Below are 17,761 nucleotides of genomic sequence, written 5' to 3'. Positions count from 1 at the left end.
TCTACTTATCTGCTAACTTTTTTCCTCTTATATTCTGTTTCCTGGAGGTGCTGTAATTTGTCTTGAGCAATTGCTGAGGTGGAAGAACACTGCCTTTGTATCTGAGTAACAGTGATTAGAACCAAAAGACTTGTCTGAGGTTGACTATCTTTATATTTTACATCTTAGGTAAGGATGAAGTAAGGGCAGGCAATGTTCAATTGCAGTACTTGGCATATATTCATTTTTAAGCAAATGAGTACATGGGATCTGAATTAGTAGCATGAGTGCAATTTAATTTTTACAGCTTAAGCATCACTAAGTGTGCTGAATATCACTTCTAAACAATTTCATTTAGATTACATCTTCAAATAAGTTTCATATGTAGACTGATAAACAATGACTGCTGTATAAAAATGCCAGGACAGCAAAGCACTGAAACAAATCAGTTCTTTTATGAATTGTCTCAAGTCAAGGAAGATTGCTATGGCCTGATTAAAACCATTGAGAAACACCATCATGCATCACGAGACTGAGGTGAACTATCAACAGTCTGATAGAAGCATAATGTGCCTCTGGGGAAAAGGAATAGGGAATGTACAATGGATGATATAGTTGTGACTTGGGATGTAAAATGTATTGCTTGTTTAGGTCCTCAAGGTTTAGCTTTGCATTATGATATAATTGCTAAGGGTTTTGAGGGCAGACTGTGTAGGGTGTTTGATAATGAAAGCTGTGTGCTTTGCTCTGCTTGTAAGGTTACACAGCACCAAGTACTTGATTTAGCTAAGTTAATTTCTTCTAGGAGATTTTTGCATTGATTTTCATGAATTTTTGTGTCTGAACAAAAAATGAATGGCATCAAGCAGTTTCTGGACTTTGTGTAAATAACGTGTTTTTATAGATATGTTATTGATACAATGTTTTACTAGTAATATTTGTTTCTTGTTGAATTTTAGGTATCTAATTACAACCAAAGAAAAGTGGCTATTTACATAGGCCTATGTAAATAATCTGGTATGTTGAAGTATCCATGTTCATTTAATGAATTTTTAAATGAAAGAAATACTTCTAAGTATGTTTTCCTTCACAGTTCAAAACCTCTGTAAACCTTAACCCTATTAATAGACTAATCTATGGTACAGAATATTCAGTTGATAAATTATAATTTTTTTCAACATTCTTCTGCCAGTAAAAAAAGTGCCAGTATAGGCACAATTCTCCTTTTGGAGGAAGTATAGGCACAATTTGCTTTTTTGGAGGGTGGTGATGGTGTTAAATATTATCTGTGTTTTCAGTGGCTGTGTCAAGCTGACGGGATTTCAAGTTGATGATTTAAAAATAATTGTGTTGGACATTATACTTTCTTTTAATAGAATAATAGAATACTGAGGATTGGAGGGGACCTTAAAGATCGCTCAGTCCCAGCCCTCCTTGAACTACTTCCCACTAGACCAGGTTGCTCAAGGCCTGGCCTTGAATACTGCCCTCACATTTAAACATTTTGCGCACATAATTAATGCTACTTTTCTTTTGAACATGCTCTGAACCTGTGGCTCCAAGTTACTACGATTACTCTGGGATGTGTGTTCTAGATGTGCTTGTCTATCCTTGCTCATTGTTTTTTCCCCACTTCACCATACTCAGTCAGTGGATTGTCTTAACAGAGGAGTTTGCCAAACCTCAGGCTATACTGAGTCATTAAAATGACAGCTCAAAAACGAAAGACTTTTTGTGTCCTCGTTTCTTGAAACCTGGTTATCTCAGTAATCCAGTTAAAAACTGTTTTCAGGGTTACAGTCTGTCAGGAGCACAGTGAGTGGGGTAGCAGAGAACTGAATGGGAAGGGACCTCCTGAAGCCACTTTGGATCTGGAGGAATTGCAGTGAACTGTGACATGGAAAGCCTGAGGCATGGACCTCTATGTTAAAAAGCCCCCCTTGCTCTCTAGGTTTGATGGGAATTGCCTGCCATAGTTATGGAGAAAATAGATACTTGTTTGAGCAGTCTGTACCACTCTTGCCACAAAGAGAGGCAGAAAACCCAGGAAGCTGAGTTGAATAAATTTTATGACCCTTCCACAAAATAGCTTGACAAGCAAGTGGATGTTGATAGTAGGGAGGTGTTTCCCAAAATCGATACAGTGCAATAAAATCCAAAATACCTGCCTGTTGTTGTCTTATATTTGAATATAAAAGGTGCTTATTTATTAGTACCCTTAAGAGCTTGTGATGTATACTGTTTCAGTTGGATTTCCTAGATTCTGATACAGGTCATACTTCTCTGGTGTGATGGCTTTTCTCTTGCCTAGTAAATGAAACTACTTTTGTGGATTAACTGGAGTACTTTATGGCTGTTGCTACCTGATGGGTTAGGGAAAAAAAATATATTTTGGTATATTAAAGCATGAATTATAATTATAATGGGTGCATGAATTATAAATTCTTAGAATCAAAGTAAATCCAAGTGGCAAAAATTGCATGTAAGATCAGTTTTCTCAGTTACATGATTCTATCCTTTACCCTTTCCTGTCTTTTGTTTCCTTGCAGTATAAAACAATTGCAACCTTAAAGTGTTAAATTGTAGATATTTTTCAATTGTCCTTCTCAGGCATATGTTAAAGCTTCTGAAGGTTACATGTTGATAATTTCTGCATAAAGTCATCTGTTGGATTGAAAAGTGAATAGCTTCTTAAAAGTGAATAGCTTTCTCTTTTGGTTTTGAGAACAAACTAGACCATCTGGTTTTGTCCAAAGCAAATATCCTGAGATTCTGCTTTAACATTTCGAGATGTGTTCAGTAATTTGTTTGCACTTCTTTCAATTTTTCTGCATTTCTACTATTTCCTAGGAAATTATTTTAGCAAAATGCTTAATACATTTTTTTTTCTTGTTGATAGTTGGGGTTTATCAGCTGTTATTTCAAATAATTTTCATTGTTTTCACTTCAAGCAAGTCTTGTGTATTTCATACTACCCAACTGACAATTTGAGACTGTTGTGAAAAATTCAGAAATATTTTAAAATGAAAGGTTTACTGTTTCTAGAGGAATAAAGAAAACTAGGGTAAATACCAAACTTCTCTTTGCTGTCTATCAGCTTACTGGTGTTTCTCAATGCAATGTAGTTATGCAGTCAGTGCGGGAGATGTTTGTGGAATAACGCTCCTTCTGCAAATTTTTGGAGGCTTCCATTTTTTTTTTGTTTTTGAAAGGAAAGGATTATTATTCTATAGATTTGTGCTGTGAAAGTGTCCCTGTCATGTAAATGGTTTTCTGCTGACTATTCTATTCTTCAGCCAGTTTGATGAATGGAATAATTGTGAATTTCCTTGTCCATTTCAATACAAGTAGATGGGAAATATCTTGAAATAGATGGATAAATAACAAACACTTCCTTGTTGTCATTATTTCCTACTCCAAAAAATTATGTTCAGCTGGAGTGGAGGAGAAGAATAGAAGGTAGAAATGCAGGATGGGGGTAATAATGTGTAAACTTTTATTGTATAGGGTGGGTAATATGTATAAGCTCTAAGGGTTTGCAAAGGTTTTGTGTATGCAACATGTAATTTTGGATTTATCTGAGCTGTTGAACTTTTTACACTTTGATGTGGGAGAAGGTACTGTGGTATTAGTTTCTTTGTGTATATTGGACGTAAAAGTATATTAATATTGAAGAAATTGTCCAGAAATGTGGAACGTTCATCATCTGGATGGAGCTCACCTGCAAAACCTGATCTAATCAGTGCTGCTTTTAGCAGCATTTGGACTGATGAACTTCAAGTGTCCTGTCTAATGTAAATATTCTATACTTTTGATAGATCAGAATCCCACTTTATAGCATAGAGTTTACATCTATGAAATTCAGAGCTTAAATGAAACAAAAGTGCTTAATTGTGGATATAGTGTGTGACAATGCTTCTGCTTAAATTCTTTGCAAGCAAAAAAAAATTTTTCGTGTCCTGTTTCAAGTCTTAATACAAAATGATTTCCAGATCTCAGACAAATAAAAAATGAACCCACCTTATTCTGATGAGTAGGGGGTGGATGCTCTTTCTTTTGAGAATTCCCACTGTCAAAAATAGAAATCAAGGCTATTTCTTTCACACCTGATAATTTTTCTATGCAAGGGTCAATATTAATTCCTGTATTTACTCTCATATTAGGGAAGGATTCACATTTTATTGGTAATTTTACATGCACTTTGGACTGGAGGAATGGTATAGCATTTTGCTTGCTGATGAGAACAAGAAGCGATGGTAGTGTTACTCTTCTGTGAAATATGTGAGCCCTCTATTTGAGATAACAAGCCTGTTAGGCTACAATATGGTTGGTTCTTCACTGTTATATTGAAGAAATACCACACAGGCTTTTTGGATATTAGATGTTTGTAATTGTTTGATGAAGAGGGAATATCTGCTGTTTCTGGTGTAAGTTCTCAGCCAGCAGAGTATGTGTTTTCCTCATCATTGCAGAAGGTACTGTGGGGATTTGGCCATGCTTGTAATTTTCTGAATTCTTTCAAAGGATGTACAGTGTATAGTGATACATTTGTTTATTGATTTACATAGATGGAGAGGTTCCCTCGGTTTTGTCAAGCCATGGCTTACAGACAACTACTTTGACAACTAAAATGGATGGCAATGATGGCAAGGCTGAGCACCTAGAGTATATTGCCTTTGCTTTGGTTCCTGTTTTCTTCATCATGGGTCTCGTGGGGATCCTTATCTGCCATATCCTTAAGAAAAAAGGATACCGTTGTACAACAGAAGCTGAAGAACTAGAAGAAGAAAAAATTGATGAAAAAATAGGTAATCAAGTCTAATAAAAAAATTCCTATTTCTGTACATTGCTACTAGTATGAAATAATTTATTGTGAGTCTTCTGTCATTTCTGTGTCTATATTTTACATCAAAGCAGTATTAAGAACAATATTTTTGTAGAGACATGTCACTTGGGATTTGATCTCTGCCAGTCAAATCCAGGCGTCTTCCGCTTTTCCCATGCAAGTCTGCTAACGTTAAGTAGAGCTTTCAGAGGGATCAAAGTATCCCTATATTTGTTTGCAGCTCCACAGATGGAGTCACCAGATCATTTTTCTGCATTCTACGTGCTGTTAACAACAAAGTATTGGTGTACATAGTGCTAGCTGAGAAGTGGCAAAAAGCTTCCATTTAAAGCCTAACGTCTTTGTTTTATGTTTTGTAATCTTAATTTGTTCCTGTTGTGCTGTCATTCTCTTCTTCCTGCTCTTTATAAAACCAAACCCTTGGACTGAGTATCTTTATTCTGTTTTATGTAATGCTGCTTATAATTTTTCCTTAAAGATGCCTTTGTTTTTATCCTAACATTTGTTCATTTGTGCTCTTGTTTTTATTGTTTCTTATTCCCATCTATTCTTACTTGAGGAAAAAAAGGGTGTTACCAGGTGGGAAGGCCTATAGTAACATGGTATAGCATTTGTAAAATGTAAGTAAGAACTAAAGTCACTTGTAAATACTCTTTTTCCTTTCTACCAATTAATTTCTTTCAGTAGGTTCATAATGAGTGCAGATTGCGGTGGCTCTGTGGTAAGGGTAGACCCATGTGGTGCAGTAATGATGTGTCAGTGTGTTCTTAAGCATTAACTGCCTGGGGCAGCTGTGCAGTGAGTGAGCTATCTGATCTGTTTGTTCCCCTGACTGGAGCAGGAGTGGTAGTGAAACGGGGACATGCCCTATGTCTCAGTGGCAGGAAGGAGCTGCCTCTAAGTGACATTGCCAAGTTGCAGGTATTAAGATGAAGTGTGGGCACAGAGATCAGGAAGTGCCTAATTTACTACGTAAGAGAGGAATTTAGAGTCTAGCCTATCAAACTGGCCTCAACCCCATTTTTTTAAGTAAAGCATTATAATTATTAGGGAAGGACACAGCTTTGCCTCTTCGTTGTTTTAGTTCCCCAATTAATCTTCTTCAGTCTTTGCAGATTATTCTAGGGGAGCTTTTAATATTGTTAATGGGTGCGTTCTGTTTCAAAAGTTTTCAGTTTTTTAAAAATCAATCAATTGTTACGTCCTTGTAAATGTAATGAAAATCTGAAATTAAATCCCCCTCATACTAAAAGCCTGTAGTATCTGTTTTAGAATACTGATGTGAGACAGTTTAACATTTTGTTTTTTTTTTTTTTCCGTCCCTGTTGTTAGGATTAGAAATACTGCTCTCTTATTTGTCTCCTGCTTACTATCTAGAGAAGGAATTTTGAAGTATGTATGTGAAAACACTGAGCTTAATTAATTCTTAGCTGAATTTGTTTGGGCTAATGTACAGATGATAAACCTATGTTCATAGTTTTTACTGAATAAGGATGATAAAGTCTTATCTAAGCTATCCCTCCATAGTGACAACAGATCTTGCCTCTTTTTAAAAGTGTAGTTTCTTTTGGTGTGTGTTCTGTTTTGGTTGTGACTTTTTTATCATTATTTATTTTTAAAATAGTTCAGTTCTTGATTCATAAGGCCAGGATACTGACAACATGTTTATTTCTTTGCACAGAAATGAATGAAACTATACATGAGAATAGTGACACTGTGGGACAAATTGTTAACTACATCATGAAAAATGAAGGTATAGTATTGTGCCATTGAAGTTAGCAGCCCTTGTGATGGTATTCTATAACAAATTTTTTTTCAGATAGTCTTATGTATGGTATGTTCACGTGCTTTCATTTAATAACCAATTTGTTCATTCTTAGCTCTTTGAAATTGTCTTTACAAGGCAGTTACTTCAGGGACAATAGGGAAGTTTCTTGCTTATTTGAAAATTGTTTTGTATGGTAAATTCAGGTCTTGCGTTTTCAGATATTTTAACTGTTTACGTATTTGGGTCTTTTTGGTTCAGCCTTTTGCTTTGTTTGTGAAGTAAAAGCTCAAGGTTGCTTTCTTAGTGGAAGTATTTAAAGCCTGTGGAAATTTTATGTTTTGACTAGATTAAACTTCTTGTCCTGAAGTGATTCTTGCAGCTCTTGTCTGATGAGAGGCTTGTGCATAACTGAGACAATTGGGTATATAGCACTGATGTTGAATTCTGTACATGTTATCTGCATGTGTGTGCGAAGTAAAGGATAAAGAGGAAGATGTGACTGAGAAAACAAAACCATAGTTAAGCACACCGTGGTATGCTTGGTTAGTTCAGAATATAGGAAGGAATGTTTAGGAGACTGGATGTTTTTATGGGACAAGAGCCTTGAAACTTTTGATTTTACATTTGTATAAATCAGAGTTCTGACCATTGAACTGGCTTTGAATTACATCTGAATGAAAACTAGTCCTCTGGAAAAGCAATGGTTTTGGGTTTGCATGAGGGGATTTTTGGGTTTTGTGGTTTGGGTTTTTTTAGACTTTGAGCTTGTGTATTTTTCCTTGAGATTGGGATTAGGTAATTCATGTGTTTTGATAGGAAGTGAGCAATTGGTAGGTCTTGGCTGATAATGAATTTGCATTTTGTACAGCTCTCTTAAATTGATGTTTTTAATCTGAACTTGGGTTAAATAGGTGAGGTGTTTCAGAGATCTTGTTCAGGAATTTTGTGTAGATGGCTGCGTTTCATGGCTTGCATTGGGGTGGAGGTTTGAGTGCAATATGAACTGCAATTTTAGTAGTTTGTGTTAAGATTACCCATAGAATTATATTAGCTTTTTTTCCCTGCAGTTTTCTTTTGTGATTTTTTTTTGGAGATACATAATGCAATCATCTTTCTTTTAAATGAAATTTCTTTGAGGAACTTTGATTTTGGTTTTGTTTTTTTTCTGAAGTTAGAACCGTTCACTTTTGAAGAGTTCTGTTTATTCTCATTGCAGCAAATGCTGATGTATTAAAGGCCATGGTAGCAGATAGCAGTGTCTTTGAACCTGAAAGGTAATTACTCCTCATTTTAATGCATGTTTCCTGAGGCAACTAAAAGCATATGCTTTCAAAGGACTTTGTTTCCTGAACACTTCTAAGACTACATTGCTTGCTTGAGTTACCAGCTAAGAGGATAAGATTTTGATTTTCCATTGTGTTTGTGTCCTTAAGATTTAACATATATCCTGGGTTAGTGACTGGCTCTTCTGGTTATGTGTTCTAGGTGCATGATACAGTTTTACTGCATTTTGGGCTAAAGATTTACAGATGCTGCAAATACTGGTTTACTTTGGGGAGAAGTTATGTACAAGGTGGCTTAGTCCAAAGCTACTGTGGCTTCAAAGAACAGAACAGCATTAATTTCATTTGTATAGGTGCTAACTTACAAGACATCTTTTTCTGTGTCTGCTTTTAGTTTACTTTTTTCTTTATAATTTTGATAATAGACATTGGTTGACCTACCTTTTAAGATTTTTCACTGTGTACCTGTTCTGATAATTATGTAGAGAAAGCATCTCTGCCTTAGGTGCGTTGTATGTGTAAAAAAACTTGTAGATGCATCATATGTGTAAAAGTGCTTGTATTTGTACATGAGTACTTTTAGCTATATCTAGATTCTCAATACTCTTCATATATAACCTTGTGTTCATATTCAAGGCACAGGAGATAAAAGTTCAAATAGTATTGTGTCACCTATAAAAGAAGTAGCAGTATATAGTTTCCGCAAAACAGAGTTAAGTAAACAACCATTAAACACCTATTCTAATGGTGAGAGGCTTGGTTATTGAAAAAACTTGAATTTCCAAAGGGATTTCTTCTCAAGTATAGATATTTTTAAGTATCTATGGTTCTGTAGAGATATTTATTTGAATTTTTTGCATAGGCATGTGTAATGTTATCTTGGGCATTTTAGACTAGTTTCAGTGGTGAATTAAAATATGAAGAGCAAATAGGAGGGGAAATGATTGCTCCCGCAGAATCTGACAGATATTCCTGAAGCTTTTCTAATCAACTAGAAATCCTCTGTATTTCTTTGCAAGTTCAGTGCACTATAAAACTTCCTAATTATAGAAGTAGTTATGGCTGAGTAAAATCTACACATCTCTCATTTGAAGCCATTAGTTTTGTCTTTACTTCAGGTATTGAACTACTTTTATTTTCTTTAATAGCATTTTCTTACATATTTGGAGACTAAATATTTCTTGTCAATATTTTTACTTTGAAAATAAGCATCCAAGTAACTCTCAGTCTTCTCTGGCATGTTCTTTCTGTTCCCCTTTGGACTCTCTGCAGTTTGTTTGTATTTCTTGAAACAACATTTCAAAACCTGCATGGTAGGATCAGATCTGGCATGATTAATGCTGAGTAATGTAAATTTAGGTTCACAAGTTATACTTCTGTTATTTCCACTGTTTTGTCCTTTTTAAGCAAAAACATTGTAAATGATTCATGTTCAGCTCATGATCCTCTTTTTCTGAAGAATGGTCATATGTCTTGTTGCTTTTTAATCTAGGTTTAGGTAAAGGCTTTCTGCTAAAACACCGAGAATTTTTGTTGTCCTTACTGCAGTACATCCAGTATTTTTAGTAAGATTTGTGTATGTGTCAGTGTCTTTCATATGCATGTTGTCTTCTCATCTTAATTTCTTATCTCGATCTCTACAGTTGCTATGGGTGACCCAAAGTCTATGGGTACTTTAGCTATTCTTCTTTTCTGTTACCCAGTGAACTGTTTAAAGCACTGAATATTACCAGGACCAAAAAAAACCCACATTTAGTATGTCTCTGCAGTTTCACAGCAATTTACAGATATTACTTTCTGTATGTGTTTTTAATTTTTTTACAAGGTCTGCTGCCTTACTCTACAGTTATTTCACCTTTCATGCTCTCTGACCTGCTGTGTTACAAGACAGTGTTAAAATTGATGCTAAAGTCCAAAAATAAGTACAACTGGTTTCTGTCTATGATACCTGTTTGTTTTTCTGTTTTTGAGGAAAATCAGATTGATTTGATTAGTTAACCTCAAATGCCTTTTGGATGTTGTACTGCTTTTTCTTTCTAGGTACTTAACATTTTATTTTTTTCCCTTGAAACTGAATGGTGTTGTTTGCTCTAGTCATTGTGGTACACATTTTAGTTTTGCCTCCTTTCAATATTGTGGGACTGTGTTCTTCTTAGAGTTCCTTGAGATCCTGTAACAATTCTGAAATACTTTCTGTAGTTTTCCAAGATAGTTTTTTTCTGAGTGTAATCAGCTTATTAAATGTCTTCATCAATATGAGTCCATATAACCTGTTCTCTTCTGTTCAGGCTGATTTTTTCCCCCCTCTTAATTGCCTTTTGTGTTAGTTACCTTAACCACATGACTGCAGCTGAATTAGTTTGTGAAAGTGATTCTAACTGCAAGAATATACTATTGTAAGCCAGACATCCTCACAAATAAATGTTTCCTGTAAAAACTAGTTATTCATTGGACGTAACTGAAGGTTTGATTTAATACTTTTTCCTTTTTAAGAAATAGTATTTTAAAAATACTATTTTTACATTAAATTTTCTTTTTTTTTTTATCCTACAGCCCGTTATCTCCTACCTCTCCTGAGAGTCCTATGAGTCCAGGGACTCCTTTGTCACCAGGTGTTGTTCCATTCAGACACAGCTGCAAAGCCCATCACTTCCATACTGTCGGAGGAGTGGTGGAAAAGGATGTTTGTACTCGCTGTAGTCACAAACGATGGCACCTTATAAAGCCAGCTCAAAAATCTAAAGAGAACAGAAGAAGTCGTATTGGAGAAGTTACAGTCCTTTCTGTGGGAAGGTAAGGCTTAGGTCATTTTGTTGTATACTTCTCTTAGAATGCTACAGTGGCCAGTGCTGGATCAGGTATCCACTGATTCTGCTCTGTTTATAAGGTCAGTGATTTTTTTTTTTAACAACCCTGCTACTATTAGACTGAAGTTATTTCTGGAAGAAGTAAATGTGATTTTCTTTTTTTTTTTTAAGAACTATGTAAAAAGATGGAGATTTACTGTTGGTGTAAATTTAAGGCTCTTGCTCATTTAATACAGGCTAAAAAGAAGCAAGAATTGCACACTAATAAATGTTTCTTTTTCTGAATTTGGTATTTGTCAAGTAAGTGTAAGGCTACAGAAACCGCTTCATTCTCTTAGTTATTTTTAATGCCTACCTTAGATTGTAGTTGTCTTTGAAAATTACTATTCTAAGAAGTGGTATGCAATCTGTGGATTCTGCTTCAAAACACAAGCAAGTGTGATTCAGCAGTCGTGAGTACTAGAAATATATGTAGGTGATAGGAAGATGCTCTGAAGTGAAGCAGCATCCACGTAGGTGTCTGCTCTGATATCTTGTTCTTGGGACCTGGAAATGTGTTTCTTCTATGCTGTTGCTCCTGAGAATGATCTAACTCATCTGTGGGGAAATACAATTGCACTTTCTTTTGCTCACCTCAGATTTCGAGTCACAAAAGTGGATCACAAATCAAACTCCAAAGAGAGGAAGAGCTTGATGTCCGTTAGTGGCGTCGAGAGTGTCAATGGTGAGATGCCTGCCACGCCTGCCAGACAGGACGTGAGCGAAGCACCTGCCACGCCTGCCAAACAGGAGATGCAAGAGAGGAGAAGCTCAGAGTAAAGGCAAGTATCACACATTTGAACGTTTGGAAATCATTCTGAAAGTGTTATGTTGTGAAATATGTAAAGGTAATCAGTACAGTTGAAAATGCATCAGTTCTGTGTGAAAACTCATCTTTCAATTTCAAAATTTTCTACACAAGTCTGAAAAAATTGCATGTGGCCACTCAGTTAATCCTAAATTAGGAAAGGCTTTTTTTCTCTGCCAAATTCTTATCTTAATTGTGTATTCAGACTTTGTAATTAGAGTAGGTGTTGAAATAACTTTTGTGGGTGTGGCATCACTATTCCAACAGATAAAACGTTTGCATATAATTTTTTTGGCAATGGCTCAGATTTCGTGGCAATGTGCTTATTGTCCAAAACAAACAAGTTATGGTGATGGTTGTATTACTGGAATAACTACAGTTATTCAATAACTACAGCTGCTTTTTTATGCTTGCTGCTTTTTACTGCATACTTGTATAAGATGATTGCTTACTAGATACTTCTCTGATAGATCTGTGGAGCTTTGACTAATAGCAGTGGAGTTACATGAAGCTGCTGATCTCACAGGGATCTAACTAAGCCTGGCGTTTGGGGTTTTCTTGTGAGTCATTAAACTTCAGTGAACTGCTTGAGTTACTCTATTGTGGAAAACATGCCCAGCATGGTTTTGAAATGCAATCCTCACTGTGGTTTTTTTTTTTTCACAGTTTAGAATGTTGAGGGGAAAAAAATCCTGGAAGTTAATATGGTTTGCCTCTATTTGATGATATGCTTGTGGATAATTTGAAGGGGAAATGTGATTTTAAACAAATGTGATTCAAAATTAAGACTTGACCCTTTAGGAAGAAGGGTGGAAGGGAAGAAGGTGACATATTAAAGGTATTGGGCTTGAAGCAAGTGGACAAAGTGCACAGTGCCAAACTCTCTGTATTCTGAGAGAGAGGATAAAATTATGTTGTGTCAAACCCTTGGTAACCTCAAATGGAAGAGGGAAATGCAAAAGAGAAAACTGCGTCTGTTTAAAAAAGCAACAAGACTCAAATATCCTTCAGTATCTTGAGGTTAAAATAGAGAGCTGGTATGCAGTGGGGTACTTCCTCCCAACCCTTACTGGCAGCACAGGTTTAACTGTTGAACTAAGCAGAATGTATTTGTCTGGCCTCTATGCCTCATCATTAATAACCAGGTTTTTTTAAATATTGCTGTAGACGAAGAGACTTGGAGATGTGGTATGCTTCCAAGTAATAAAAAAGTTACGGAGGGTAATGAGGTAATTTTTTTTCCTCCCCACAGTAAATAAGAAGACAGTGATAGGCTAAATTGCAAGGAAGTGGAGTTCAGGTTTCAAAAATTAAGAAATTGGAATAAGCATCTTTATTCTGGGCATTTATAAGACCAGACTTGTCTATGCCAGTGTTTCACTTTTTGATCTGTAGCACAGTTTGGCAAATCACAGGTGTCTAGTGGCTGCTGTTTTACGGTTGCACTGAAATCTTGTGCAGGATCTACAGATGTCAGTAAAAGGCAAACAGTACTCTTTATTTTCTGATTCAGAATAATGTCCTTGTGTTCAAGGTTTTTTATGTTGATGTGGTTTCTATTTCTTCCCTTTTTAAAAATCAATATTAGCTAAATACAATAGGAGATAACATCTTCCTTCGCTCGATTGGCGTTTCCACGCCCAGCTAATTGTTCTGTTAGTTCTGTGACTATTTTTATTTATTTTCTGTATCTCTAGTGGGAGATAGAGAAATCTTATCAGATTGTTCATATTATGGAGTTTTCTTTTTTACTTAAAGGCAAGCTAGTTATCTTCTCTTTAAGCATGAGAAATACAAAGAATAGGGCATATATGAAACTAAATTTCAGTGCACTTTGATTAAAAAACCCCATCATTTTGAAATCACTCAAAATGTTTTGTACTCCGGTTTTCTCTCTAATTTGTTCTTTCCTCTCCTAAACAGGAAAGCTGTAAATTCCCTGTAATTACCTAAAAGTTCTATAAATTTAAACCATTGTTACTTTAATTTTAAAATGAACTGTTATCTAGAGCGATATGATAGTAAAGCTATAAATAAAATTGTCCATCTATGGCAGCTTTTTATTATAGAACCTCCCCTTAGGATTAGAGTTTTGCCCCTTCTGAAAACAAATGTTCTAATAGCAGAGAAATGGTTCAGCAGAGTATTTTAATGGTCTCTCCAGTCCAGCAGAGCTATTTTATAAATCATCTGGGAAACTAGCCAGGTCTGGTTGATTTGCACTACAAAAAATAAACAGATCTTGCTTGTAAAAGGGTATGATGCTGTTCCCTAGCATGGTTCTAGATCAGTTTTTCTCTACTGTCATGAGAAGTTGTTCACATGTAAACAGGTAGTAGTTACACTTTTACTTCAGCTACTTATTTCAGACTTCTAATAAATTATTGTAGCCCAATTTACTGAAACTTAATAAATAAACAGCATTTGAGACTTTTGAGCCATTAGTCAATACACTTCTGATTAAAGATTATAGTTTGGGGGAATTTGACTCAGATCTTCAGGGAGAAGGCAGACATAAATGTATGTTTAATTGTTTCCAGAAAAGGTTTTTCTGTCCTTCAGAGGCAGTAGATTTGTGGCTGACTTTAACCCCTGTTACTGAGAGTTCCTGTATGAAGAGCAATTCCTGAGTTGGGCAGTACCTCAGTGAAGTAGCATTGCTGATTGCCTGCATTCACTGCTGCTCTCAAGTCCAGGGCTTTTTTTCCCCTAAACTGACTTGTTCTGAAGCGACCTCTGCAGTGTTTCAGCTTATCTAATGTCTTGCTGGCTGGATCATTGAAAGTTGTAGCATGTCTTCTCTATGTCTTCAAGGTCCATGTTCTCAGCAGACTCCATTTCACCAGTTAATATTATTTCAAATATGCTTAATGGCACATAAAATCAGTAGTAGATACACAGCTGAAGTCAAAACTTTTGAGTTGAGCTCTTGGACATTTTAAGCTACTGGGTAAACAGAAACTGGTACTGGTACACTGAGGCTATGTAACATTTTCCATTTGTAGTGTGTAACACTGTGGTGTGATTTGTCACTTTGTCCATGTGTTTGTCCATGCATTTCAAGAGTACTAACTCAATTTTTAGTTCCTTTTTGTGATTTCACATGCTAAACTTGGAATGCACGGCAATTACTTCATGCAATTGTGGCTTTTTTTTCCATTTCAGAGCACCTGCTAACTTTTTAATTGGTGTGTCCATCCTAAAACTAATTTTGCTATTTAGGTTTATTTTTAGAATTGTTTTCTTTTCTTACAGGTGGATCTTTTACAAGAAGATTGTCTACAAGCACTTTGGAGAAAACTGAAAACTCCCAAGAGACGTATACTATTTAGGGAAATGTATTTATGGCAATGTATCATTTTACAAATTTTGTGATGTCATTCCTGCAAGGTTAAACACTTAATGGTTTTTGACCAGTAAAGTAGTGAGATTTAGGCACTTAAATACCATTGAGCTGTGTGGACATCATAATGAATGGCTTCATCTTGGAAAGAAAACATACGTACAAGTTTTTGGACAGGAAAGGTAAAAGCTTTATCAAGTCTTAGACTGTTTTTGTACTTAGACAAGCATTTACAAGCTCAATATTAAGAATAATACAATTGCCTCATGGATAAACTGCATTCACCCCAGTAGTCCATCTGGATTTTTCTTCTCCTCTTCTGCCCGCTCCAAAATTGACAAGTGTTTGCTGAAGATAAAAGCCAGCCTTTGAAATATGAAATTATTCTTTTAATCTAACTGCTTGTAGCCAAGTAAAACGTACATAATTATGTCAGCCAAATCTGCATATGTGCCTTTAATACATAAACCCTTGAACTCTGTGCAGGGTACCTCAAAGTAGAGACTGTTCAGTTATATGCAGATGCTAAATTAAATTGTTGTTCCCCAGACCCATACCTCTCCCTTACTACTTGACAAAGACTGAAGAGCACCTTTTTGTATGTAGTTGGATGAGCTCTTGGTGAGGTTGCTTTCCTCAAGGCCTTGTGTTCTCCTTTTTCTTGTAATTACTCACTCTTCAAATATGAGTGCCTAATAGTTTTGCTTTTCTTCTGTTGCTCTTACCCACAAGTTCCTTATTAAGTTAAGGCAATGCATTTCAAGCCTTAGATAAGGATATGGAATATTGGGCATTAAAAAATTTATGGAATATAGACTAAAGTGCTTCAGAGTGGCTTTAGTGGACTGAGGGTAGTTGTATTCATTGGCAGTAAAATCTTAAGCCAATGTTACTCCTTTCATATTTTAAGTGTTACTTAATGCTAAAATTACCATGATATTGTGGTATTAATTTTCTTTATCTACTTATGATCTCAGCTTTGTCCTGTTACTTGTTCTGGGGAGAGAAATCTCTGTAATAACTCAGCAAACTTTTCTATGTAATAGAAGGTCATATCATTTGTTCCGAGTGCCTAAGAATATAAGCTCTAATATAATGCTTTTTAGTAGAGATTGCACTATATTCTGAGAACTATAACTTAATCTGCTTTATGAACTCAATGAAAAGCAGTGTATGTTTTTGAAATGGATTTATTGTAAATTGATACCTTCAATCTTTTTAATACAAGAACTCTAAATTGTGTTTCTCCTTCATATCTGAGAATTGTGTTTCTTCATCGATTTATGTATGCAGTGTTAACAATCGGTGTGTACAAAATTACTCTTCTTGCTTGTGTATTGGTTACTCCCATGTCTTGTCAGGAAGCATCAAGTTTTTTCACTCTTGCTGCAAGTTTGTGCTGCTGATGGTCTTCTATGTGTATCCACAAGATACTGACTGGTCCTATCAATATGTACTTTTCTGTGATGCTATATTTTCCATAAAACCCACCACTGCCCATCCAAACTTTGAAAATAATAAATGTTTTATTGTTATTTTCAATATGGATATTTTTAGAGATAATTGTCTGTCCTTGAGAACCCAAAATAATAATTTGGCTGGGACTCTTAACTTCAGTGTTTAGCAGCGCTCCCTGCTCCCATAAATCTAAAATCAGCTTGTGAAATCTCTTCAATATTTAAGTACAACACAAACACCAGCCTCATCTTACAAGCACACATTAAGCTTCACATGATTATTTGTAAGACGAATATTTCTAGAAGATTTAATTAGTATTGGTTGTAGTAATAAGCTTTCAGTTTTCAGGAGATTGCTAGCTATGAGTATAAAGTGTTACTGGAAAAAGGGAGCATTGGAGAAAACAGCAGTTTTCAAATAATTTTCAGAAAGAAGATACAGAATTACAGACTGTCCCCAAAGCTTCTTCTAAAAAAAGGGCAGTTTGTCTTGATATTGTATTTTGATACATGATATGTTAGTATGGCGAATAAATAGCAAAAGGACTGCAGAAAGTTTAAACAGTAATACCTTTTTTTTCCCCTTATTTTAAAAGTAGTTTCTATTTTGATTCCATTGAAAATACGTAGAATAAAAGTAATGAAAAGATGTTGGATATGTAAAATATTGTTTACCTGTATAAAGTAATTATGTAAGGTATTATAAGATCTGATATGTGCAAGAATTGAATTTATGCATTGCTACCTAAGAGAGGATTTAGAAACTGCCTGTTTCATTGCCTTTAACACTACACTGCTATTTTGTAAGGGTATGCATATTGCCATATTAGTCTGCTTTTTTAAAGTTTGCTTATCAAATGTATTTTTAACAAAATAGTTTATATACAACTTTTATACTACCAAACAGTAAATAAAAGTATTGATTCTTAAGCTTGCTTCTGACTTCCTTAAGCCTTCAACCATTGAGTGAAATTTAATTTTTGCATCATCTAAATGTAAAATGCAATCTTTTTGCTTCTTAAGTTCTTGTTTATGGAGGTAATGAGAATGTTAGGTTATAGTGTGATGTACTTCAGAGCAGTTTAATTGTCTTCAGAAAGGACAATTGCAAATACTACTTTAATTTCATATTTAAATGACAATAACAGAAATCTGTGATTCAACTCAAGCTGGTATCTTAAATTTAAAATATCACAACTTTTAACTTTTTATTATATTTGATACAGAGCTTTTAAAAAATACTCAACATTATTCTTTATTTTTTCATAAGGTAGGTAACGAAAAATCACAAATGACAGGAAGCTCTTTGCAGTTGTCTCCTCTCAGCCTGTGTCTGTCTGTGATACTACAATGCTTAATTTGTTACATTATGTTCTCACAGATGACTGTGATCTGTAAAGGGCACTAAGAATGGGTTTTGCTGTCTGAATA

General features: G+C 35.2%; 1 protein-coding gene across 6 annotated transcripts in view; it reads left to right on the top strand.

Annotated features, from left to right (window-relative positions):
- The window catches only part of RELL1 (RELT like 1), a 127,788-nt gene that overhangs the window by 5,754 nt on the left and 104,273 nt on the right, over positions 1-17,761 (top strand). For 4 of the 6 annotated variants that reach the window (XR_012055565.1, XR_012055564.1, XR_012055563.1 and 1 more), the window contains exons 2-6: positions 4,548-4,787; positions 6,507-6,578; positions 7,810-7,867; positions 10,430-10,669; positions 11,322-11,504. Coding sequence is in view for 1 of the 6 variants with exons in the window: in XM_072928062.1 (XP_072784163.1) it covers positions 4,548-4,787; positions 6,507-6,578; positions 7,810-7,867; positions 10,430-10,669; positions 11,322-11,502 (791 nt within the window). In the remaining 5 variants the exon portion in view is untranslated. Of the gene's footprint in view, positions 1-4,547; positions 4,788-6,506; positions 6,579-7,809; positions 7,868-10,429; positions 10,670-11,321; positions 11,505-12,000; positions 12,091-14,785; positions 17,261-17,761 lie in introns of those variants that run through there. The other 2 variants (XR_012055561.1, XM_072928062.1) reach the window with 2 other exon arrangements.

Source organism: Taeniopygia guttata, chromosome 4, assembly GCF_048771995.1.
Source record: "Taeniopygia guttata chromosome 4, bTaeGut7.mat, whole genome shotgun sequence".
Taxonomy (NCBI): Eukaryota; Metazoa; Chordata; class Aves; order Passeriformes; family Estrildidae; genus Taeniopygia; species Taeniopygia guttata.
Note: the sequence above shows the minus strand (reverse complement) of the source record. Positions and strands in the feature narration are given on the sequence as shown.